The sequence below is a fragment of the Grampus griseus genome (genome assembly GCF_964374135.1).
Source record: "Grampus griseus genome assembly, chromosome: 19".
NCBI lineage: Eukaryota > Metazoa > Chordata > Mammalia > Artiodactyla > Delphinidae > Grampus > Grampus griseus.
This window is the reverse complement of record NC_139013.1, coordinates 52141010-52166364: the sequence shown is the minus strand read 5'-3', so window position 1 is coordinate 52166364 and position 25355 is coordinate 52141010. Positions and strand designations below refer to the sequence as shown.

The 25355-nt window shown below is 40.9% G+C and overlaps 1 protein-coding gene across 1 annotated transcript in view; it reads right to left on the bottom strand.

The window, feature by feature from the left end:
• Positions 1-18496: 18496 nt before the first annotated feature.
• The window catches only part of PLCG2 (phospholipase C gamma 2), a gene marked incomplete at its 5' end in the record, with an annotated part of 140294 nt that continues 133435 nt past the window's right edge, over positions 18497-25355 (bottom strand). Inside the window, 2 exons of the mRNA XM_082677782.1 lie at positions 18497-18785; positions 19480-19664. Of these exons, the coding sequence (XP_082533908.1) occupies positions 18743-18785; positions 19480-19664 (228 nt within the window). The 3' untranslated portion in view covers positions 18497-18742. The remainder of the gene's footprint in view (positions 18786-19479; positions 19665-25355) is intronic.

Below are 25355 nucleotides of genomic sequence, written 5' to 3'. Positions count from 1 at the left end.
CTGAGCCTGCAGTCTAGAGCCTGCGAGCCACAACTACTGAGCCTGTGTGCCACAACTACTGAAGCCCATGCACCTAGAGCCTTGCTCCGCAACAAGAGAAGCCACTGCAATGAGAAGCCCGCGCACTGCAACGAAGAGTAGCCCCTGCTCGCCACAACTAGAAAAGGCCCACGTGCAGCAACAAAGACCCAACCCAGCCAAAAAAAAATTAAAAAAAAAAAAGTTTGTCATGCAAGATGCAAAATTTTAGAGACGTGCTGCACAACACTGTGCTCATTGTTAACAATACTGTACACTTAGACATTTAAGTAGGTACACCTCATGGTATCTATTGTTCAACGTGGTTTTTCAAATATTCTTTTGCGTTAAAGTTTGGTAGAAGTTGTCCATAAAAATCATATGGAGTTGATGATCCCTGGAGGGCAGGTCTTTGGCCACTGTTTTTTCTTTGATTGTAACTGGATTGGTCTAGCTTCTAGTGATTCTTGGACATCTAATCATTTTTATTTTAATATAATATTGTCTAGTTTGTCTAGGCTCCCAAATGTTTATTATATTAATAGAGTTGAGTATAGTCTTTTCCTATACTATAGGAAAAGTATATAACTATACAGATTAAAAACTATACAGATTAAAAATTTTAATCTGTATAGTTTTTAATCTGTATAGTTATGCATGCTCTTTTTTCTCTCCTAGTACTGTTCATTTGAACTTTCTTTGCTTTTTTCCTTAATTTATCTATTTTATTTATTATTTTAGTCTTTTTAAAAGGTCCGTTTTATCAGTTTTATTAGATTGTAGTTTCTCTGCATCATGAATTTCTTTTATATTAATTTCATTTTTTACTTTTGAGGTTTTTTCCTAGCTTCTAAGTTAAAAGTTTAGCTCATTTATTTTCACTTACTCTTGTTTTGGAATAAACACACTTAAAGGCTTAATTTTTTTTGAGCAGAAGTTTTGTCCTTTCCCTTTAACCTAAAAATATTTTAGAAATAGGTTTTAAAGTTTTCAAGTGTAAGGACTTTGGGGGGATATCTTTACTTTGTTACTTCTTGTGGCAGTGAATTTGGACTTGTATTGGAGCTATTAAAAGCGTTCTTCCTCTCCCAATCCCCAGCCCCTGTGGCTTGGTGTCTAGTGAACATTTATAAATGTGCTGTGCTTGGACGAAACAAGTATCGTCTGTGTACAAAGCTCAGTGTGTTTGTAGAAGCATATGTGTGCACTTGATCAAACTGTGACTTGCATTACTCAGAGGTTCTGTCCTTATTTTGTCTCCTTAAGCTATAGATTTCTGAGAGAGAACTCTGTCCCTCACTGTAATGAGCAACTTGTTGATTTTCTCTCCCAATCTGCTTTATGCTCTTCAAAGCTATGCTGTGAAAAGCATAAACGTTTGTGCTGATAACAGTTTGGGGCAGTGTTCTTGTTGTCAATGTAAAATGTTGCCCTTAGTGGTACCTACCTTGCATTGTAATTTGTCTGATTTAACAGTGCTACACCAGCTTAGTTTTTATTCAACTTTGCCAGGTTCACCTTTTTATATAACTTTTTTCTTCCTCTCTTTCTATTCTTTTTGAAAATAAAACTTTAAAAATAGGAAAAATGAAAAGGTAATACAACGGCATCTTCTCATTCCCCAGAATTATTAGCTGCTAATAATAACTGTTTCTTTTAGTCTGCCTCCCTCAGTCTCTCTTCCTCCCTCTGATCTCCACCCCTGCCCACCACCCCCCCGACCCTGCGCCGAACCTCTCCTTCTCCTGCCTTTATTTTCCATTGTTAAATATTCTTCAGTTTTGGTGGTCACCTATGGACGAGAGAGAGTGAGCATGCCTGTATACACTTTTGGTAGAGCAGCGCTGCTTGTGTGTTTGTGTGTGTGTGAGTGTGTGACGGATAATTTTATTTTTATTTATTTATTTAAACATCTTTATTGGCATATAATTGCTTCACCATGTTGTGTTGCTTTCTGCTGTGTAACAAAGTGAATCAGCCATACATATACATATATCCCCATATCTCCTCCCTCTTGCGTCTCCCTCCCACCCTCCCTATCCCACTCCTAGGTGGTCACAGAGCACCGAGCTGATCTCCCTGTGCTATGTGACTGCTTCCCACTAGCTATCTATTTTACATTTGGTAGTGATTATATAAGTCCATGCCACTCTCTCACTTCGTCCCAGCTTACCCTGCCCCCTCCCCGTGTCCTCAAGTCCATTCTCTACGTCTGCGTCTTTATTCCTGTCCTGCCCCTAGGTTCTTCATAACCTTTTTTTTTTTTAGATTGCATATATATGTGTCAGCATACAGTATTTGTTTTTCTCTTTCTGACTTAATTCACTCTGTATGACAGACTCTAGGTCCATCCATCTCACTACAAACACCTCAATTTCATTTCTTTTTATGGCTGAATAATATTCCATTGTATATATATGCCACATCTTCTTTACCCATTCATCTGTCGATGGACACTCAGGTTGCTTCCATATCCTGGCTATTGTAAACAGAGCTGCAGTGAACATTGTGGTACATGACTCTTTTTGAATTATGGGTTTCTCAGGGTGTATGCCCTGTAGTGGGATTGCTGGGTCATATGGTAGTTCTATTTTTAGCTTTTTAAGGAACCTCCATACTGTTCTCCATAGTGGCTGTACCAATTTACATTCCCACCAACAGTGCAAGAGGGTTCCCTTTTCTCCACACCCTCTCCAGCATTTGTTGTTTGTAGATTTTTTGATGATAGCCATTCAGACTGCTGTGAGGTGATACCTCATTGTAGTTTTGATTGGCATTTCTCTAATGATTACTGATGTCGAGCATTCTTTCATGTGTTTGTTGGCTATCTGTGCATCTTCTTTGGAGAAATGTCTATTTAGGTCTTCTGCCCATTTTTGGATTGGGTTTGTTTTTTTGACATTGAGCTGCATGAGCTGCTTGTAAATTTTGGAGATTAATCCTTTGTCCGTTGCTTCATTTGCAAATATTTTCTCCCATTCTGAGGTTGGCTTTTCGTCTTAGTTATGGTTTCCTTTGCTATGCAAAAGCTTTTAAGTTTCATTAGGTCCCATTTGCTTACTTTTGTTTTTATTTCCATTTCTCTAGGGGGTGGGTCAAAAAGGATCTCACTGTGATTTATGTCAAAGAGTGTTCTTCCTATGTTTTCCTCTAAGAGTTTTATAGTGTCTGGGCTTACATTTAGGTCTTTAATCCATTTTGAGTTTATTTTTGTGTATGGTGTTAGGGAGTGTTCTAATTTCATTCTTTTACATGTAGCTATCCAGTTTTCCCAGCACCACTTACTGAAGAGGCTGTCTCTTCTCTGTTGTATATTCTTGCGTCCTTTATCAATAATAAGGTGACCATATGTGTGTGGGTTTATCTCTGGGCTTTCTATCCGGTTCCATTGATCTATATTTCTCTTTTTGTGCCAGAACCATACTATCTTGATTACTGTAGCTTTGTAGTATAGTCTGAAGTCAGGGAGCCTGATTCCTCCAGCTCTGTTTTTATTCTCAAGATTGCTTTGGCTATTTGGGGTCTTTTGTACTTCCATACAAATTGTGAAATTTTTTGATCTACTTCTGTGAAAAATGCCATTGATAGTTTGATAGGGATTGCATTGAATCTGTAGATTGCTTTGGGTAGTATAGTCATTTTGACAATGTTGATTCTTCCAATCCAAGAACATGGTATATGTCTCCATCTGTTGGTATCATCTTTAATTTCTTTCATCAGTCTCATACTTTTCTGCATACAGGTGTCTTGTCTCCTTAGGTAGGTTTATTCCTAGGTATTTTATTCTTTTTATTGCAGTGGTAAATGGGAGTGTTTCCTTAATTTCTCTTTCAGATTTTTCATCATTAGTGTATAGGAATGCAAGAGATTTCTGTGCATTAATTTTGTATCCCTGCTACTTTACCAAATTCATTGATTAGCTCTAGTAGTTTTCTGGTAACATCTTTAGGATTCTCTGTGTATAGTATCATGTCATCTGCTAACAGTGACAGCTTTACTACTTCTTTTCCAATTTGGATTCCTTTTATTTCTTTTTCTTCTCTGATTGCTGTGGCAAAATCTTCCAAAACTTTGTTGAATAATAGTGGTGAGAGTGGGCAACCTTGCCTTGTTCCTGATCTTAGTGGAAATGGTTTCAGTTTTCCACCATTGAGAACGATGTTGGCTGTGGCTTTTTCATATATGGCCTTTATTATGTTGAGGTAAGTTCCCTCTATGTCTACTTTCTGAAGGGTTTTTATCATAAATTGGTGTTGAATTTTGTCAAAAGCTTTTTCTGCATCTATTGAGATGATCATATGGTTTTTCTCCTTCAATTTGTTAATGTTTTATCACATGGATTGATTTGCGTATATTGAAGAATCCTTGCATTCCTGGGATAAACCCCACTTGATCATGGTGGATGATCCTTTTAATGCGCTGTTGGATTCTGTTTGCTAGTATTTTGTTGAGGATTTTTGCATCTATGTTCATCAGTGATATTGGCCTGTAGTTTTCTTTCTTTGTGACATCTTTGTCTGGTTTTGGTATCAGGGTGATGGTGGCCTCGTAGAATGAGTTTGGGAGTGTTCCTCCCTCTGCTATATTTTGGAAGAGTTTGAGAAGGATAGGTGTTAGCTCTTCTCTAAATGTTTTATAGAATTCGCCTGTGAAGCCATCTGGTCCTGGGCTTTTGTTTGTTGGAAGATTTTTAATCACAGTCTCAATGTCAATGCTTGTGACTGGCTTGTTTATATTTTCTGTTTCTTCCTGGTTCAGAGTCAGAAGGTTGTGCTTTTCTAAGAATTTGTGCATTTCTTCCAGTTTATTTTATTGGCATATAGTTGCTTGTAGTAATCTGTCGTGATCCTTTGTATTTCTGCAGTGTCAGTTGTTACTTCTCCTTTTTCATTTCTAATTGTATTGATTTGAGTCTTCTCCCATTTTTTCTTGGTGAGTCTGGCTAATGGTCTATCAATTTTGTTTATCTTCTCAAAGAACCAGCTTTTAGTTTTATTGATCTTTGCTGTCGTTTCCTTCATTTCTTTTTCATTTATTTGTGATCTGATCTTTATGATTTCTTTCCTTCTCCTAACTTTGGGGTTTTTTTGGTTCTTCTTTCTCTAATTGCTTTAGGTGTAAGGTTAGGTTGTTTATTTGAGATGTTTCTTGTTTCTTGAGGTAGGATTGTATTGCTCTAAACTTCCTGTGTAGAGCTACTTTTGCTGCATCCCATAGGTTTTGGGTAGTCGTGTTTTCATTGTCATTTGTTTCTAGGTATTTTTTGATTTCCTGTTTGATTTCTTCAATGATCTCTTGGTTATTAAGTAGTGTGTTGTTTAGCCTCCATGTGTTTGTATTTTTTACAGATTTTTTCCTGTAATTGATGTGTAGTCTCATAGCGTTGTGGTCAGAAAAGATACTTGATACAATTTCAGTTTTCTTAAATTTACCAAGGCTTGATTTGTGACCCAAGATATGATCTATCCTGGAGAATGTTCCATGCGCACTTGAGAAGAAAGTATTCTGTTGTTTTTGGCTGGAATGTCCTACAAATATCAATTAAATCCATCTTGTTTAATGTATCATTTAGAGCTTGTGTTTCCTTATTTATTTTCATTTCGGATGATCTGTCCATTGGTGAAAGTGGGGTGTTAAAGTCCCCTACTATGATTGTGTTGTTGCCGATTTCCCCTTTTATGGCTGTTAGTATTTGCCTTATGTATTGAGGTGCTCCTAGGTTGGGTGCATAAATATTTACAATTGTTATGTCTTTTTCTTGGATTGATCCCTTGATCATTATGTAGTGTCCTTCTTTGTCTGTTGTAATAGTCTTTATGTTAAAGTCTATTTTGTCTCAAAAAAGAATTGCTACTCCAGCTTTCTTTTGATTTACTTTTGCATGGAGTATCTTTTTCCATCCCTTCGCTGTCAGTCTGTATGTGTCCCTAGGTCTGAAGTGGGTCTCTAGTAGACAGCATATATACGGGTCCTGTTTTTTTATCCATTCAGCCAGTCTGTGTCTTTTGGTGGGAGCATTTAATCCATTTACATTTAAGGTAGTTATTGATATGTATGTTCCTATTACCATTTTCTTAATTGATTTGGGTTTGTTATTGGAGGTCTTTTCCTTCTCTTTTGTTTCCTGCCTAGAGAAGTTCTTTAGCATTTGTTGTAAAGCTGGTTTGGTGGTGCCGAATTCTCTTAGCTTTTGCTTGTCTGTAAAGGTTATAGTTTCTCCATCGAATCTGAATGAGATCCTTGCTGGGTAGTGTAATCTTGGTTGTAGCTTTTTCCATTACATCACTTTGAATATGTCCTGCCACTCCCTTCTGGCTTGCAGAGTTTCTGCTGAAAGATCAGCTGTTAACCTTACGGGGATTCCCTTGTATGTTATTTGTTGTTTTTCCCTTGCTGCTTTTAATATTTTTTCTTTGCATTTAATTTTTGATAGTTTGATTAGTATGTGTCTTGGTGTGTTTCTCCTTGGATTTATCCTGTATGGGACTCTGTGCTTTTTGGACTTGATTAAGTATTTCCTTACCAATATTAGGGAAGTTTTCAACTATAATCTCTTCAAATATTTTCTCACTTCCTTTCGTTTACTCTTCTTCTGGCACCCCTATAATTCAAATGTTGGTGCATTTAATGTTGTCCCAGAGGTCTCTGAGACTGTCCTCAATTCTCTTCATTCTTTTTTCTTTATTCTGCTCTGCAGTAGCTATTTCCACTATTTAATCTTCCAGGTCACTTATGCGTTTTTCTGCCTTATTTATTCTGCTATTAATTCCTTCTAGAGAACGTTTAATTTCATTTGTTGTGTTATTCATCATTGTTTGCTCTTTAGTTTTTCTAGGTCCTTGTTAACCGTTTCTTGCATTTTCTCCATTCTATATCCAAGAGTTTGGATCATCTTTACTATCATTACTCTGAATTCTTTTTCAGGTAGACTGCCTGTTTCCTTCTTCATTTGTTTAGTCTGGTGTGTTTTTGCCTTGCTCTGCTCCTTCGTCTGCTGTGTGTTTCTCTGTCTTCTCATTTTGCTTAACTTACTGTGTTTGGGGTCTCCGTTTCACAGGCTGCAGGTTCGTAGTTCCCATTACTTTTGGTGTCTGTCCCCAGTGGTTGAGGTTGGTTCAGTGGGTTGTTTAGGCTTCCTGGTGGAGGGGACTGGTGCCTGTGTTCTGGAAGATGAGGCTGGATCTTGGCTTTCTGGTGGGCAGGACCGCATCCGGTGATGTGTTTTGAGGCAGCTGTCTTGCTAGTTGTTTGGCATAGGGTGTCCAGCACTGTAGCTTGCTGGTCGTTGAGTGGAGCTGGGTCTTAGCATTGAGATGGAGATCTCTGGGAGAGCTTTCCCCATTTGATATAACATGTAGTTGGGAGGTCACTGGTGGACCAATGTCCTGAACTCAGCTCTCCCACCTCAGAGGCACAGGCCTGACAGCCACACAGCTCAGAAGAAAAGGAAGGAGAAAAATAAATAAATAAATAAGTAAAATAAAAGAATGTTATTAAAATAAAAAATAATTACTACAAATAAAAAATTTTTAAAGTATTTTAAAAAAAGGAAAAAAAAAGAAAGGAGAGCAGCCAAACCAAAAAACAAATCCACCAATGATAACAAGCTCTAAAAACTAACTATAGTAAAAAAAAAAACAAACAAAAAGACAAAAAACAAAACAAAACAAAATGCACAGACAGAACCCTAGGACAAATGATAAAAGCAAAGCTATACAGCCAAAATCTCACACAGAAGCATACACATACACACTCACAAAAAGAGAAAAAGGAAAGAAATATATATATCATTGCTCCCAAAGTCCACTGCCTCAATTTTGGGATGATTCATTGTCTATTCAGGTATTTCACAGATGCAGGGTACATCAAGTTGATTGTGGTGATATAATCCGCCGCTCCTGAGGCTGCTGGGGGAGATTTCCCTTTCTCTGTTTGCACAGCTCCTGGGGTTCAGCTTTGGATCCGGCCTCGCCTCTGTGTGTAGGTCGCCTCCGGGTGTCTGTTATTTGCTCAGACAGGACGGGGTTAAAGGAGCTGCTGATTAGGGGGCTCTGGCTCACTCACGCCGTGGGGAGGGAGGGATACGGAATGAGGAGCAAGCCTGTGGCGTCAGAGGCCGGCGTGACGTTGGCACCAGCCTGAGGCGTGCCGTGTGTTCTCCCCGGGGAAGTTGTCCCTGCATCACGGGACACTGGCAGTGGCGGGCTGCACAGGCTCCCGGGAGGGGAGGTGTGGACAGTGACCTGTGCTCACATACAGGCTTCTTGGTGGCGGCAGCAGCAGCCTTAGTGTCTCCTGCCCGTCTCTGGGGTCCGCGCTGATAGCCGCGGCTCGCACCCGTCTCTGGAGCTCATTTAGGCGGCGCTCTGAATCCCCTCTCCTTGCGCACCAGGAAACAATGGTCTCTTGCCTCCTAGGCAGTTCCAGACATTTTCCCGGACTCCCTTCCGGCTAGCTGTGGCACACTAGCCCCCTTCAGGCTGTGTTCATGCAGCAACCCCCCATCCACTCCCTGGGATCTGATCTCTGAAGCCTGAGCCTCAGCTCCCAGCCCCGCCCACCCCGGCGGGTGAGCAGACAAGCCTCTCAGGCTGCTGGGTGCTGGTTAGCCGTGATCCTCTGTGCAGGAATCTCTCTGCTTTGCCTTCTGCACCCCTGTTGCTGCGGTCTCCTCCATGGCTCCGAAGCTTCCTCCCCGCCACCCCCGTCTCTGCCAGTGAAGGGGCTTCCTAGTGTATGGAAACCTTTCCTCCTTCACAGCTCCCTCACACTGGTGCAGGTCCCACCCCTATTCTTTTGTCTCTGTTTTTTCTTTTGCCCTACCCAGGTACATGGGGGGGTTCTTGCCTTTTGGGAGGTCTGAGGTCTACTGCCAGCATCCAGTAGGTGTTTTGTAGGGGTTGTTCCACATACTTCTGATGTATTTGTGGGGAGGAGGGTGATCTCCGCGTCTTACTCCTCCGCCATCTTGAAGGCTTCCCCCCTTTTTTTCTAAGCAGTTTTTTTAATTTAGTGTACTGTTCAGGTGCCAGTTCTTTTTTGTTTTTTCAATTTTATTTACGTATAGTTGATGTACAATATTGTGTTAATTTCTTCTGTACAGGAAAGTGACTCAGTTATGCATATATATATATATATTCTTTTTCATATTCTTTTCCATTATGGTTCATCACACGATATTGAATATAGTTCCCTGTGCTATACAGTAGGATGTTGTTGTTTATCCATGCTGTATATAATAGCTTGCATCTGCTAATCCCAAAGTACCATTCCTTCCTTCCCCTCCCCACCTCTCCCTTGGCAACCACAAGTCTGTTCTCTATGTCTGTGAATCTGTTTTTGTTTCATAGATTTGGTGTGCCTTGTATTTTAGATTCTGCATATAAGTGATATTGTATGGTATTTGTTTTTCTCTGTATGACTTAATTCACTTACTTCTAGGTCCATCCATGTTGCTGCAGATGGCATTATTTTATTCTTTTTGATGGCTGAGTAATATTCAATTTTCTATATGTACCAAATCTTCTTCATCCATTCATCTGTCGATGGACATTTAGGTTATTTCCGTGTTGTAGCTATTGTAAATAGCACTGCTATGAACATAGGGTTGCATGTATCTTTTTGAATTATTGTTTTGTCTGGGTATCTGCCCAGGAGTGGGATTGCTGGGTCCTATGGTAGTTCTGTTTTTAGTTTTTTAAGGAACCTCCATACTGTTCTCCACAGTGGCTGTACCAATTTACATTGCCACCAGCAGCGTAGGAGGGTTCCCTTTTCGCCACACCCTCTCCAGCATTTATTTGTAGACTTTTTAATGACAACCATTCTGACTGATGTGAGGTGGTACCTCATTGTAGTTTTGATTTGCATTTCTCTAATAATTAGTGATGGTGAGCATCTTTTCATGTGCCTACTGGTCATCTGTGTGTCTTTTTTGGAGAAATATCTGTTAAGGTCTTCTGCATATTTTTCAGTTGGGTTTTTTGTTTTTTTGTTGTTGAGTTGTATGAACTGTTTGTATAATTTGGAAACTAAGCCCTTGTCTTCTCCCCTCATTTGCAAATATTTTCTCCCATTCCATATGTTGTCTTTTTCATGGTTCCCTTTGCTATGCAAAAGCCTGTAAGTTTGATTAGGTCCCATTGTTTATTTTTTGTTTTTATTTCTCTTGTCTTGGGAGATGGACCTAAGAAAACATTGGTACACTTTATGTCAGAGACTGTTTTGCTTATGATCTCTTCTAGGAGTTTTATGGTGTCATATCTTACGTGTAAGTCTTTAAGCCATTTTTTGAGCTTATTTTTGTGCATGGTATGAGCGTGTATTCCAAGTTCATTGATTTACATGCAGCTGTCCAACTTTCCTAGCACCACTTGCTGAAGAGACTGTCTTCTTCTCATTTTATATTCTTGCCTCCTTTGTGGAAGAACAATTGAGTGTAGGTGTGTGTGTTTATTTCTGGGCTCCCTATTCTGTTCCATGGATCCATATGTCTGTTTTTGTGCCGATTACCCTAGCTTCATAGTATTGTCTGAAGTCTGGGAGGGTTATCCCTCCTGCTTTGTTCTACTTCCTCAGGATTGCTTTGGCAATTCTGGGTCTTTTATAATTCCATATAAATTTTAGGATTATTTTTTCTAATTCTGTGAAAAATGTCATGGGTAATTTGATAGGGATCACATGAAATCTATAGATTACTTTGGATTGTATTGCCATTTAAAAAATATTAATTTTTCTAATCCAGGAGCATGGGATATCTTCTCATTTCTTTGAATTCTCGTTAATTTCCTTTATTAACGTTTCGTATTTCTCGGCATATACGTCTTTCACGTCATTGGTGAGGTTTATTCCGTTAAGTATTTTATTGTTTTTTTGATTTTAAAAGGGATTGTTTGTTTACATTCCTTTTCTGATAATTCATTTTTAGTGTAAAGAAATGCAGCCAATTTCTGTATGTTAATCTGTGTCCTTCTACCTTGCTGAATTTATCAGTTCTAGTAGTATTTGTGTGGAGTCTTTAGGGTTTTCTGTATGTAGTATCATGTCATTTGCATATAATAACAGTATGAGCTCTTCCCTACCAATTTGAATACCTTTTCTTTCTTTTTCTTGTCTGACTGCTGTGGTTAGGACTTCCAATACTGCGTTGAAAAGAAGTGGTGAGAGTGGGCATCCTTGTCTTGTTCCAGATATTAGCGGGAAGTCTTTCAGCTTTTAAGTATTATATTGGCTGTGGGTTTGTCATGAAAAGCTTTTATAATGTTGAGATGTGTTCCCTCTATACCCACTTTGGTAAGAGTTTTTATCATGAATGGATGTTGAATTTTGTCAAATACTTTTCCTGCATCTACTGAGGTGATCATGTGGTGTTTGTCCTTTCTTTTGTTGATGTGGTGTATCACATGGATTGATTTGTGTGTGTTGAACCATCCTGGTGACCCTGGGATGAATCCAACTTGGTCTTGGTGTATGACATTTTTAAGTGTTGTTGGATTCGGTTTGCTAATGTTTGGTTGAGAATTTGGGGGACTACATTCATCAAAGATATTGGCCTGTAATTTTCTTTTTTGGTAGTGTCTTTGGTTTTGGTATCAGGGTGATGGTGGCTTCATAGAATGTCTTTGGGAGTGTTCCTTCCTGTTCATTCTTTAGGAAGAGTTTGAGGAGGATCAGTATAAGTTCTTTGTAAGCAAGCCTGCTTTTACATTTCTACCAAGCAGAGCAGCACTTCCAATATTTAAAAAAGAAATAAAACACACTATAGAGCTAAAACCACCTTTTCTTATCTCACTCACTGCCTTCCCTCCAACACAATCATTGTCTTGACTTTTGAATGTTCCTCTCTGTCCATTTGTATACGTTTACCTATCTATCCATATGTCTGTTACAAGCAATATGTAATATTGTTTTGCATGTCGTTTTTTAAATGTGTATAAATGGTATCACTGGGTATGCATGGTTCTGCATTTCGCTTTTCTCAAACTGTATTGTTTAAATGTATCCATGTTGTGTATATGTGCTGAGCTCCATTCCATTTCACCTCCTTATACTATTCCATCTTTCAAATAGCCTGCATTTTCCTGCATGTCCTCCTACTAATTTGTGTTGTTCCATTTTTTTCCTTTGCTATCTTTGAGTGTATGTAGCTCCCTCCACTCAAATTATAGTTGTGAGATCCATCCATGCTGTTACAGCTCAGTGATTTGTAGTCGCTGTGTTTGCTCCATTGTGTAAAGACACACAGTTTAACAGTTGTGCAGTAGATGGACAGTAGAACTCTTTCAGGTTTTGCCTAGTGTGAATCACAGTACTACAGACAGTCTTGTACATGTCCTTTGGAGGCATAGGTATGCACTTCTAGTAGGTATACAGTTGTCCCTCAGCATCTGTGGGGGACTGGTTTTAGGACCTGCTGTGCTACAATACTCCCAGGATGCTTAAGTCTCACAGTCGGCCCGCCTTATCCACGGATTCGGCTCCTGCAGAGTCAGCCAGTGTGGATTGGAAACATAGTACATTACCTGAAGTTTTGTTGAATCCACGGATGCGGAACCCGCAGATACTGAGGGCCAACTGTATTTAGGAGTGGAATTGCTGGTCATAGGGTATGCACGCGGTTACCTTCGGTAGAGAGAGTCAAACGTCTTTACAATGTAGTTTGCTACCAATTTACAGAACAACCAGTTGCTCTACATTCTTGCTAGCAATTGATAGTATTGTTAGGCTTTTCAGTTTTTGCCACTCCAGTAAGCAATTAGTGGTATCTTATTGTCTTGATTTGCATCTTCTCTTACAGATAATGAGTAAGCATCGTTTCATTTGCCTATCAGCCATGTGGATGTACTCTCGTGAGGTGCTTATTTATGAAACACACCTTTCCCTAATGAATTATGTTATTGATTTAGAGGGATGGAGTCACATTTTGACTGAGGTTCTTTGTCAGATAGATTGTTACAAATGTCTTCTTCCATCCTGTTGCTTGCCTTTCCATTCTACTAATTATATGTTCTGATAAACAGCAGCTCTGAGCTCTAGCAGAGTCTAATTTTGTCTTCCTTCAGGGGTAGTGCTTTTGGTGTTCTGCTGAAGCAACTGCTCTCTACTCTAAGATTGTGAATGCCTTCCGCAACTGTTACTGTTTTATCTTCTCCATTTTGATTTGTAATCTAACTGGGCTTGATTTTTTTTTTTTTTTTTTTTTGGCTGTGTTGGGTCTTCATTGCTAAGCGTGGGCTTTCTCCAGTTGCAGTGAGCAGGGGCTACTCTTCGTTGTGGTGCCTAGGCTTCTCATTGCGATGGCTTCTCTTGTTGCGGAGCACGGGGTCTAGGCGTGCAGGCTCAGTAGTTGCAGCACGCAGGCTCTAGAGTGCAGGCTCAGTAGTTGTGGTGCACGGGCTTAGTTGCTCTGCGGCACGTGGGATCTTCCTGGAGCAGGGATCGAACCCGTGTCCCCTGCATTGGCACGTGAATTCTTAACCACTGTGCCACCAGGGAAGCCCTAACTGGGCTTGATTTTTGTGTGGTGTAAGTAGGGGTCAGATTTCGTGTCTATTGGTGATGCTAAAATGAATTTGCTTAATAGATATAAATAAATAAATAAATGGCAAAAACTGAGTACTGACTCACAGCCAGTGATCAATTGAGTTTCCACTGGACACAATTTGCATTTCTAGGGGCAAGAATCATCTGAATTACTCACAGTGGAAGGTGTAGAATCAGATAATCAGGACAGCTGGTAGCCTAAACATGTATTGTTCTTTGAATTCTCCTTTGAACCAGTTGTAACATTTTCTTGGTTCCTTTGTTAATAAAGGAGTTAAATAAATTTTTGGACATGTGTTCAATTTTATATCTTTATGAGAGTTATGATTTTATCTGTTTTTAAAAAATGACCTTTTAGCAGTTCTAATTCCTTTGCTTTTTACTCCTCCCTGTTTACCTTCAAGTGCAAGGGTTTGTCACAGATTGTTCTCAAGTTTTTGGACCAGGGTGACTCGTCCAGTCATCAGTGGATGAGGGCTGGGGATAAAACAGTTGTAAGGTACGCAGTGTGGCTTCCTGCCCACGGGACTTGATGACAAGAAAATACAATGGCTGACAGCTCTCCTGTGCCCTATCACTTAGTCGAGAAATACAGGTGTTTTTAGTAACATTATTGCCCCTCTAGCACAGAGCATTCTTCCAAAGACTGACAAATTGCAGAGTGGTCACGTGTTAGTTTTAGAAACTTGGGTTTCTACATAGAGTGAGCTTTTGCTGAAAGTAAGACCAGTAACCTAGAGAAAAGAATAAAGGATAGAAAAACTGATTGTTTGAAGAGAATTGTAACTGTACCTATCTTGTGACTGACCTATTTCTTGTTTTTAGGAGAACAAAAAAAGTGAATAGCACTTAAAAACAATAACAACAAAATGCTTCCGGGTAGATTGCTGTATTCAATGAGACCAAATTTTATTTTTTTTTAATGTGACACAGCGTTAAACTTTCACGTTAACAACAGCCAACGTTTGTGTAACTCATTCACACGATCTTCTGTGTACACACAAGCACACACTACATAAAAAATAAATTAAGCTTTAATAACGAAACACATTTACAAATGCATCTTCTTAAAGCCTAGCAAAAAGTAAGAAATATATACACTTCTGAGACAGGATCACTGTAGAAGCTGGCTCTTCAAGAAGAAAATATTTTGAGAATGAAAAGCCTGAGGCAAATCACTGAGTATTCTTCAAACGCCAGTTTTGTAATTCTCCATATTTCTTAATCTACCTATTAGCTTTCTGTTGGCAAGAATATAGCTTTTAGGGTTGTCTCCAAAAAGTTAGATGTCACCTAAGTAGAAAGTTCAGCTACATTCCTTCTGAAACTTAAAAGAAGTAGAGCCCCTTTTAGCTGTCCTTATTTCCAAAGACGACTCATCCTTAGTGGCCCTAGATCAGCGACTGTAAAATTTTATGTTCAGAGACCTCAGCAGTGAATTTTGAAAACCGGTGTATGCCCTTACACATTTCCAAATTGATGTCTAAAATTTCTCATCCTAAATAGTTGCAAAGGATCGAAGTGTCTGCATGTTGTAGATGCTGCAAAAACGGTTACATCCCCTTTAAATTTAGCCAAGAGGCTCTAAGTACAATAGGTGGTAGCCACTACCATCCTTTCAAAAAATTAAACAAGGCAATTTTTTAATGGTAGGAAATGCTACATGTTTCGTTTTTACTCACTGAATTTGTATTTTTATTCTACTTCCCCCTCAAAATTTTAGCGCAATTATTCTTGGCTTTTATGTTGTTTAGTTGCATATCTGTAACAAAATTACATATCCTGTCATCATAAGGCTCTTACATATTTTACACTTCTTCTGGACTGAGTTTAATAAACAAATAGGGTGCACATTTTAATAAAGTACTAACTAAACACAGTAACATTTCATTGGCCATGTATCACTTAAGGAGCTGAAGAAGGCTTCTTCCTCCAACTATTTCATCTCTGTATAGATTAATATTATCTTTGTTAGAATTGTCATGGTACAGTATCACTTCTATTCTCCCTTTTCGATTTTATGTATGGAAATATTGGTGGTCTTTCACAGAGATAGATGGGAACAGAAGGAATTATGTGACAGCAGCGTAGCTGAATTCTTCCAACTCCTTCAGAACTACATGCTAAAGTAAATACTCAGAAATCTTGGGTGTTCCTTCAATTTTGTTGAAAGCAAAGAATTGGGAACCACCAGCATTGCAGAAGGAAGGATTTGTATCCTGTTAAAGAGGCTCTCACTTTCCAAACAACATATTTTGATGTTTACATCTTGAGTCATGCTCTACAGTCAGACTGACTATGGGGAAAGATGTTTTCTTCGGTAAGGAGAGGGAGAGAAAAGGGCATTTTCTCGGGCAGATGAATCTTAGGAAAGAGTACAGTAGGAAGGGGAGGATCTGAAAATTGACCCCCTAAAACTAACTCCCTGGAAAGGTCTGGTAGATTGCTAGGGGTAAGACTGGCCCACTTTAAAAATTATTGGCCTTGGGGGCTTAAGTTTAGTTTTTATTTAACTGTGTCATAAAGCATATAAATTATTAGATTATGTCGCCTTCTTAATTAATAGAGCAGCAGGTCCTCAAATGTATTCCACTGTAACTAGTCCCGTAAGATGTTTGTTGGCAAAAGGGTTCTCAGATCAAATTTGGGAAAGGGATATTCTATACCCCTCTTCACCGTGCACATTAGAATAGCCAAGTCTTACAGTAGAGAGATTAACTTTCTATAACCTAAATTTCACAAACTCAAATGATCTAACCAGCCTCCTCCATTTATATTTCCACGTAATAACAGATGTTCACCATTTCCTTTATCAATTAGAATAAAGACTATTTTACTCATAGGCAATCACGGCTTGACTCCATCGATGTTCCTGCTATTTCAGGTTGTTCCTATCAATCACGATTCTCCTTGACCTGAACTGGCTGTGCTCATTACATGGCTGTTAAACCACAATCTCAGCTAGATATTTTATACTTAGGTTATGTGGCATCTGGGCCCCTCACTTTCTTTGTGTCTCAACCTAGAGAATCCTCCCACCACCAAGAACCAGATTAATGTGTTACCCTATTAAGGGGAGAGTGTAGTGCCAAAGCAAATATTCTCTAATGGTGGATTCAAGTCACTGTAGCACAGAGGAGCAGGAGCCGGTTTTAGGGGAGAGGGTTCTTCCCAGCACCATCGAGAGTATAAACCCTCTCATGTGCCTGCTCTGTCTCTGCATGAGTATGGCTCGGTATGGATTCTACGAGATAGCAGCTGAAAAGATGCTTAGCTTCTGCCTTCTGTGCTACCACTTCTTAATTTTTTTTGACACAGTAGCAGAAAATCCATTTTAAGCAGAAAGGGGATCCTGGTCTTACCTTTTGGCTTTAAAATGGAGTGAGGTGGAAGGTTTATGTCTTTTATTCATCCCTAGCTGAAAACAGGTAATGACATCAACACCTGAGCTTGTAGAGGTAATGCTGGAGCCAAAAGGGGCTTGTGGCTGGAGGTGCAATAATTAGGCTCCAGTGGCTTCCTGGCCAACAGCCAATGGGGCACTGGCTACAGAGTCTGAAAATTCCCTCCATGCAGTGTTCAATTCAGTGCCTTTTCCATCTAACCTTTCTTGAATGTTGATTTGAACATTTGCTACCATCGGGAATGTTCTTCCCTCAGTTGCTGGCTGCCAAATAAAATAGCAACTCCAACTCAAGGAATAACTAAGTAATAAGAGCAGCGTGACCAAGGTGAGGCTGTTAGGTATACTCAGGGTTTCATGGAAGATAAAACGCATTTCTTTTAGAAGCACATGGATAGGTTCCATGAGACCGGTAACCATGGCTTTTTTTTTCTTTCCTTAATTTTTTTAAGACCTGGAACCCCCAGACTTTGGCACAGTGCTTGGTGTATGGAAGTACTTGATGAACTTGCGTGGAATGGAGGGATGGGGTCTTTTGATGAGACAGAGCATGGCTGCCTTTAAGGTACTCTCCAGCTAATGCGTGCACGCTAAACCCAGGATAATAAGGGGTGGGCGGAGTGGATTTCTAGGACACAGTTCCATCCAAGTAAAGCCACCAGACTGACTGCTGGTTTGTGGCTCCCCATCAGTCACTTGTTTCCCATAGTTCCCTTTTGTCTCCTAAGTTAGTTCTCAGTTCCCTCTGACCAAGTTGTGGCTCTACGGACCACTCCCCACCCCCCGCACACTATCCTCGCCTTGAAAAAGCCTTATTAAAGCATCACACTGTACAAATCATTAAACTGCATCTCAAGATGTAGAGGAGGATCATCTTGTCCTAGGTCGGTCTGCCCCTTTGTGGGTGGCCGAATCTGAGATTTTCTGTAGTTTCCTAAGGCTTCGCTCACTGCTCCAGAAAACTGGATAATCCAGAGAGCCTACCCTGTATCACGCCGTTTAAGCAGTGAGTGACCTCTTGCCTGTGGACAGCTGCAGACCCGGAACTTCCCTGTGGCTATGCAGCCAGCTCATAAGTGGACGGAGCAGGGGTGAGTGAGAAGCTGGCCGCGCCTTCAGGGGCTCTGATCAGCTCTGTAAATCAAAGAGGCCCCACTTGACCCCCCACTGGCCCAGTCGCGAAGCAAGTCTCTGTCTTAATGGATGGGCTCCACCCCCAGCCCCGTGTCGTGTATGGCAGCAGGTCGGTTCAGCCTGCTGGTGGTAGTTAAAGTGCTTTGACCCGGGGCAAGGCTAGGGCTCCTCTCTGGACCCTGGTAAATTCTGATGGCCTTAAGGGTGTTCAAATCATTTCCAGAATCTAATGAATTAGTTCCTTAGAGATGGGGCTCATCTTCTGTGGAAGTCAGTTACCTGGGTCTTTAGGGGCCAGGGAAGGAATCCTGCTCACTCTACAGGTCGTGCACAGAAGCTCTAACCGATCAAGAGTTGCATTGCTTTTATTCAGTGAGGTCTGGAACACGAGAGGCCGAATGTGAGCAGGTTTGGGGGGTCCTCTATAGAGACTATAAGTTAAGAAATTGTCCAAGTCGAGAAAGTTACCAGGAAATTACCCCAACTCATGCCACTTGGGTCGACTTCAGAAACGTCATCTCGCTGACAGGCTTGAGGAGAGGATGACATCACACATGAGCATGTTCCCAGGGTCCGAAGAGAGCACACAGTCCTACATGCAAACACACGCGCACACACGACACCTTTACACATGGAGCCCGGCTTCTATGAGTAGAACTTGCTGTTGCTGACTCTCTTCTCTCTTAACCTGAAATGAAACAGATTTCACCGTCATCCATTAGTCTAGGACATGGGCCACGTGCTGAACTCTGACATTTCTCTGTCCACACATGTGCAGGATATTCGGGGCTGCAGGGTACAGGGCAGAGTTGGGAGAAGTGAGTCCCTGGCAAAGACACGTAACTTCCGTGGATCTGTTTCCTCACTGGTCGTTGTCCTGGGGTCACTGCTACCGTGTAGGCGTGGTCAAGAGGAAATGGAAGTAACATGGTAAGGAGTCTCCATGCTGTTTGCAACAGAGGTTGCTGCTGGCGTTTTCTTGACGATAGCTCTTGGTGGAGCAGGACTGCCTGGCACACTTGGCTGGCCCTCCTTACGCGTCCGTAGCACAATTCAAAGCATCCCTTCTTGCGGAGGGGAGGGTTTCTGTTTCGATTTAGGAACCATTGGACTAGCCCATGCTTGGGAAGTCCGGAAGCGTTCCTTAAACAGTAGTGGTCGTGGCTTATTTGCACTCTGACACTCAAGTGTCCCTCTCATGAGGACAGTTCGGCTTAGGGAAGGTGCAGATGCTTAAGCTCTAACTGTAAGTAATTGATGGAGCAAAGAGAAGTAGAGGCAAGGGTGTCAGGATTTCTAAAGATGGAGGCTTTCCCGCAGCCCTGGCCCCAGGGCCCAGCATCACAGTGGCTACAGGGTCTGCGGGCGGGGGGCTGACCCACCTGCGGTTGCACTTCTCCTGGTACAGCTGCAGCTGGTTCTCGTTGACGTTGAACTCTCTGACCAGGGCATCCCGGTTGGCGCTGCGCAAGTTCTGGTGTGTGTCGTACAGAAAGAGCTGGTTGTTCAGTTCTTCTTGCCGCCTCCGCAGCTGGCGGCAGGAGGAGTAAAGCTCCTCTTCGCTCTCCTGGAGAACAGAGGTGAGAACAACCATGTGGGCACAGTGTCCTCCAAACCAGGATGTGGGGCATGGCACCTGGAGGGTGTGAGGGAAGGGAGCACAGGGCAGACCTGTCATCTGCTGGGACCTTCCCAGAAAATCTAGGGCCTCTTTCAACCAAAGATAAACTTGCAGTCACTTACTCCACAGGAAGCAAGCAGTTTAGAAACTCTGGTTCTCGAGGAGGGGGAGCTTTACTGTGAAACACTGAAATAACAAATGCACTGCCCGCTGATCCTGTTTCTTAATCAAATCTGTTTTTTCGTGGGTCTGTGTCACCTTCTGGCTCTCATCCAAATGCAAAGGCTCTGTGCTTATAGTGGAACACAGCAGGTGAGGCAGAGGGCAGCCTGGATGGGAGGTAGATTAGTGGTGGCCTGGGGGCTGGAGTGAGTGGAGACAGCTAATGAGCAGGAGTTGCTTTCTGGGGTGATGAAAATATTCCCGAACTGGTCATGATGATGGTTACACAACGCTGAATAGACTAAAAACGACTGAACTGTATGCTTTTAAGTGGGTGGAATGTACGGTATACGAATTATAGCTCAATAAACTTGTCACCCCCGCTGTGGCAAAAAGAGGCAGGGAAACATTAGGCTATACCCCCAGAGATGGGCTTGTCACTCTGGCCAGTAACGATGACTCCCCTGTCACCGCCGCCTCCAGCGTGTGACCCAAATCAGGCAGATGGGTAGCAGCCCTGGGCCTCTGGTCAGTGCTCTTGGTAAAAAGCAAGTTTCTTTTCTTGGGGATCAGTGGAAAGAGTGATGATTGTTTCCAGTTGCTAGCGGTCCCTTTGCTATCACGTCGAGAAGGAGAGGGAAACAGAGCCACTGGGAGAGCACCTGGATCCAGCCATGACTGTAACAAGCCCTACTCCTAAACCCCGCAGTTGTCCGAGCCAAAATATTCCCACCATTATGCTAAGGGGAAAAAAAAATCTTATCGGGTAAGGTGTTTGTATTTCAGCATGGGAGGAGGAGGGTGTGTTGCCTCACTGATGTTTTTAAAAGGTCTCTGTCTATTGTGCAAAGGATGGCTACTCAGGGGGTGGGTCTAGTGGCTGTTACCACTGGTGCAGTAGGTCGAGAGACTCCAGGGCTAAAAACGGGCATCCATATACACAAGTGGGCTGCTTTTGTCATTTACTTTTATAAAACGTGGCTTAGACCATAGCTTGGTCTGAAATTTTTTTCTCACCTTAACGACCTAACAAACCATCATGGATATCCCCGGGGTAACAGGTAGACTCTGACTTTGGAGAGTGGGGAGAGAGATGGTAAAGGTTATTCTAGCCACTGGCACAGTGCCGAGGAGTAAAACGATGATTGTCTTTGCACAAGGAGTGGAGGTAAAATGGGTAGTTCTTGGTAACTGATTCAACGTACTGAGTGAGGCACTGGCAAGGGTCCATAGTGACTTGTCTTAAACGTTTATCCTTCCTCAAGGAGACCAGCTTTCCTTCCTATTAAAACTAAAACAAAACGAAAGCCACACTGAAGTCTTCACGCTGTACTACAAATGGTCTCTTTTCACCTGCTCTCCGCCTAGAAGAAAACAACTTATGTTGCTTTCATATGTGTAATGATGAGTAGCACTGATGTATATACACTACCAGATGTAGAAGAGATAGCTAGTGGGAAGCAGCCGCATAGCACAGGGAGATCAGCTCGGTGCTTTGTGACCACCTAGAGGGGTGGGCTAGGGAGGGTGGGAGGGAGGCTCAAGAGGGAGGGGATATGAGGACATATGTATGCATATGGCTGATTCACTTTGTTATACAGCAGAAACTAACATTGTAAAGCAATTATATTCCAATAAGGATGTAAAAAATATATATACACCTTTTCCACTAATGCTTTTAAAATTGCAGGCCTTTGTCTCCTTTTCTGAATCCCAAAGCATTTACAGCTGTGATATAATTTAGTCCTATGAGATACAACATACATTCAGAAAAGTACGTAAAACATATATACAGTTTAGTGAATAACTATAAAGCAAACAGCTATGGAGACACCAGCAAGTCAAGAAACAGAGCATGGTCTACTCTACGTACCCCTCCCAATCAAGACTCCCTCCTTCCCTCTTAGAATTTTGTGATAATTATTTCCTGGCTTTCTGTTGAGTCTGAGTTGTCACAAAAATTTAGTTTTTCTTTTCCAAGTCAATGGTTATTTCTGTTTTCTAATACATGTATCTTACCAATTTTTCTCACCATTGCTTCTTGCATTACATTCCTTCTTGCTTACCATGGTCATTCTTTTAGCAAAGCTTATTAGTACTAAATTATCTGTCTTTGCATTTCTGAAAATACCTTCATTTTGCCCTGGCTCTTGAATGGTAGCTCTTAGGATGTAGAATATCTAGACCCACAGCCGTGTATCTAAGGCATGTTGAAGGTATCCCTTAGTCTTCAGGCTGCTATTGCTATACATGGAAGCACTGCTGTTACGTGTCAGTCGTCTGTCGTTAATCTGTCTTTTCTTTTATAATTTTCTCTTTACTCTGTATTCTGCCATTTCAGTAGAATATGCCTGAATGTGGGTCTCTATACTGCTCTGTTTATAGTTGGAGGATGCTTGTCTCTTCAATGCTGGAACATTCTCAGCCATGGTTATTCCAATGTTGGAGTTTCTCATTTTACGCTTTTTTTTTTTTTTTTTTTTTTTGCTCTTTTAGTATTTTTACCTTGTCTTGCTGTATTAAAGCAAATTCCCCAAACACAATCTTCACAGTTATTAATTCTTTCCTTAACTGTACCCATTCTGTAATTTCCTACTTATTAACCTTTAAAAACTTTTTTCAGGACTTTTTGATTCGTCTTTCCAGGGATTTCTTTATTGGTCCTTTCATTCCTACCTTTTCTGATTAATTTTAAGAAGGGTGGCTCTTTTTAAAATCCATGCATCCACTGGGTTCCCTTTTAAATTTTTTTTTAAATTTCAAAGTTATTTTCAGATTCACTGGAGTCAATTCTCTTGCTTTTGTGCTTGTGAGATATATTAGCATTATTTTCCTTGAGTGTTAAAATTTTAATGTGCAAGCTCATCTGGAATGGGAAGTTTCTTTCCTCCTTCAGTCTATACACCGGCATCTGGTTTTCTGAATGCTCTAAATGGGGGACTCCCAAGGGCAGGGCCAGCAGTGTTACAGTGATAGTCTGGGGCTCTAGGTTCTCAGGAATACTACTAACCCTGTTTGTGTCCTGGCTGCAGGGCTGTATCCACTTTTATCCCATCCCCTCAAGCAAGCAGCGGACTGCTGGCCTAAGTCCTGGGCACCAGCCAAATCTCTTTTTTATGAAGGGTGTTTCAGAAGAGTGAATCCCACTGGCCCCAGGCCATCTATCTGTGTACAGCCTGTGTACAGTCCCATTTGTATTAGCACACACAAATGAAATACATAAATTATGTATCCAAACACAAGGAGTAATAAAAAGAACAAAAGGCTAAGGAAAGACTGAATCAGTGAAAATAAATTTAGAAATGGCTGAATTGGTAAACCCAAATACAAAATAAATGCAAGAGCGAGGTTGTTTTATGGGAAAAATACAGACTCAATGAAGTAGATAATCCGTTATCTATACTAATCTAGGAAGGTATGGAAGGCTTGATTTGTGACCCAGGATATGATCTATCCTGGAGAATGTTCCATGAGCACTTGAGAAGAAAGTGTATTCTGGTGTCTTTGGATGGAATGTCCTATAAATATCAATTAAGTCCATCTTGTTTAATGTATCATTTAAAGCTTGTATTTCCTTATTTATTTTCATCTTGGATGATCTGTGCATTGGTGAAAGTGGGGTGTTAAAGTCCCCTACTATGATCGTGTTACTGTCGATTTCCCCTTTTATGGCTATTAGCATTTGCCTTTTGTATTGAGGTGCTTCTATGTTGGGTGCATAAATATTTATCATTGTTACATCATCTTCTGGATCGATCCCTTGATCATTATGCAGTGTCCTTCTTTGTCTCTTGTAATAGTCTTTATTTTAAAGTCTATTTTGTCTGATATGAGAATTGCTACTCCAGCTTTCTTTTGATTTCCATTTGCATGGAATATCTTTTTCCATCCCCTCACTTTCAGTCTGTATGTGTCCCTAGGTCTGAAGTGGGTCTCTTGTAGACAGCACATATACGGGTCCTGTTTTTGTATCCATTCAGCCAGTCTGTGTCTTTTGGTGGGAGCATTTAATCCATTTACATTTAAGGTAGTTATCAATATGTATGTTCCTATTACCATTTTCTTAATTGAATTGATTTGCATTTGTTATTAGAGGTCTTTTCCTTCTCTTGTGTTTCCTGCCTAGAGAAGTTCTTTAGCATTTGTTGTAAAGCTGGTTTGGTGGTGCTGAATTCTCTTAGCTTTGGCTTGTCTGTAAAGGTTTTAGTTTCTCGGTCGAATCTGAATGAGATCCTTGCTGGGTAATCTTGGTTGTAGGTTTTTCCCTTTCATCACTTTAATATATCCTGCCACTCCCTTCTGGCTTGCAGAGTTTCTCCTGAAAGATGAGCTGTTAACCTTATGGGGATTCCCTTGTATGTTGTTTTTCCCTTGCTGCTTTTAATATTTTTTCTTTGTATTTTATTTGATAGTTTGATTAGTATGTGTCTTGGTGTGTTTCTCCTTGGATTTATCCTGTATGGGCCTCTGTGCTTCCTGGACTTGATTATTTCCTTTCCTGTATTAGGGAAGTTTTCAACTATAATCTCGTGAAATATTTTCTCAGACCCTTGCTTTTTCACTTCTTCTTCTGGGACCCCTATAATTCGAATGTCGGTGCAATTAATGTTGTCCCAGAGGTCTCTGAGACTGTCCTCAATTCTTTTCATACTTTTTTCTTTATTCTGCTCTGTGGTAGTTATTTGCACTATTTTACCTTCCAGGTCACTTATCCGTTCTTCTGCCTCGGTTATTCTGCTATTGATCCCTTCTAGAGAATTTTAAATTTCATTTATTGTGTTGTTCATCATTGTTTGCTCTTTAGTTCTTCTAGGTCCTTGTTAAACGTTTCTTGTATTTTCAGCATTCTGTATCCAAGATTTTGGATCATCTTTACTTTTATTACTCTGAATTCTTTTTCAGGTAGACTGCCTATTTCCTCTTCATTTGTTTGTTCTGGTGGATCTTGTCTTTCTGGTGGGCAGGACCATGTCCGGTAGTGTGTTTTGGGGTGTCTGTGACCTTATTATGATTTTAGGCCGCCTCTCTGCTAATGGGTGGGATTGTGTTCTTCTCTTGCTAGTTGTTTGGCATAGGGTGTCCAGCACTGTAGCTTGCTGGTCGTTGAGTGGACTAATGTGGCTCTGTTTATGTACTGAATTTTTTAATTCAAAAGATAATTTTTTTTTTGGTTTCAAATTCCAGAAGGTCTTTTTTAGAGCTTTAATGTACCTCCAAATAAAGCACTGATGTATTAGGGTTCTCATAAGATGCTTCCGGCAGCTCTAGTTCAACTGCCAGGCACCTGTACCGGGTATTCACCTGGTCTTTCCTAGTCGCTACTGCCTGGTTTTCCACTGCATGCTCATGGCTCTGTATGTGCAGCAGTCCCACCAAGGCACTGGGACACAGTGGAGGCACCTGGTTTCTGCTGTTTGTTTGGGAGCAGCACTGGTCCAGCTCTGGCTGTTGAGGCACGAGGAGGGCCTTTCTCTC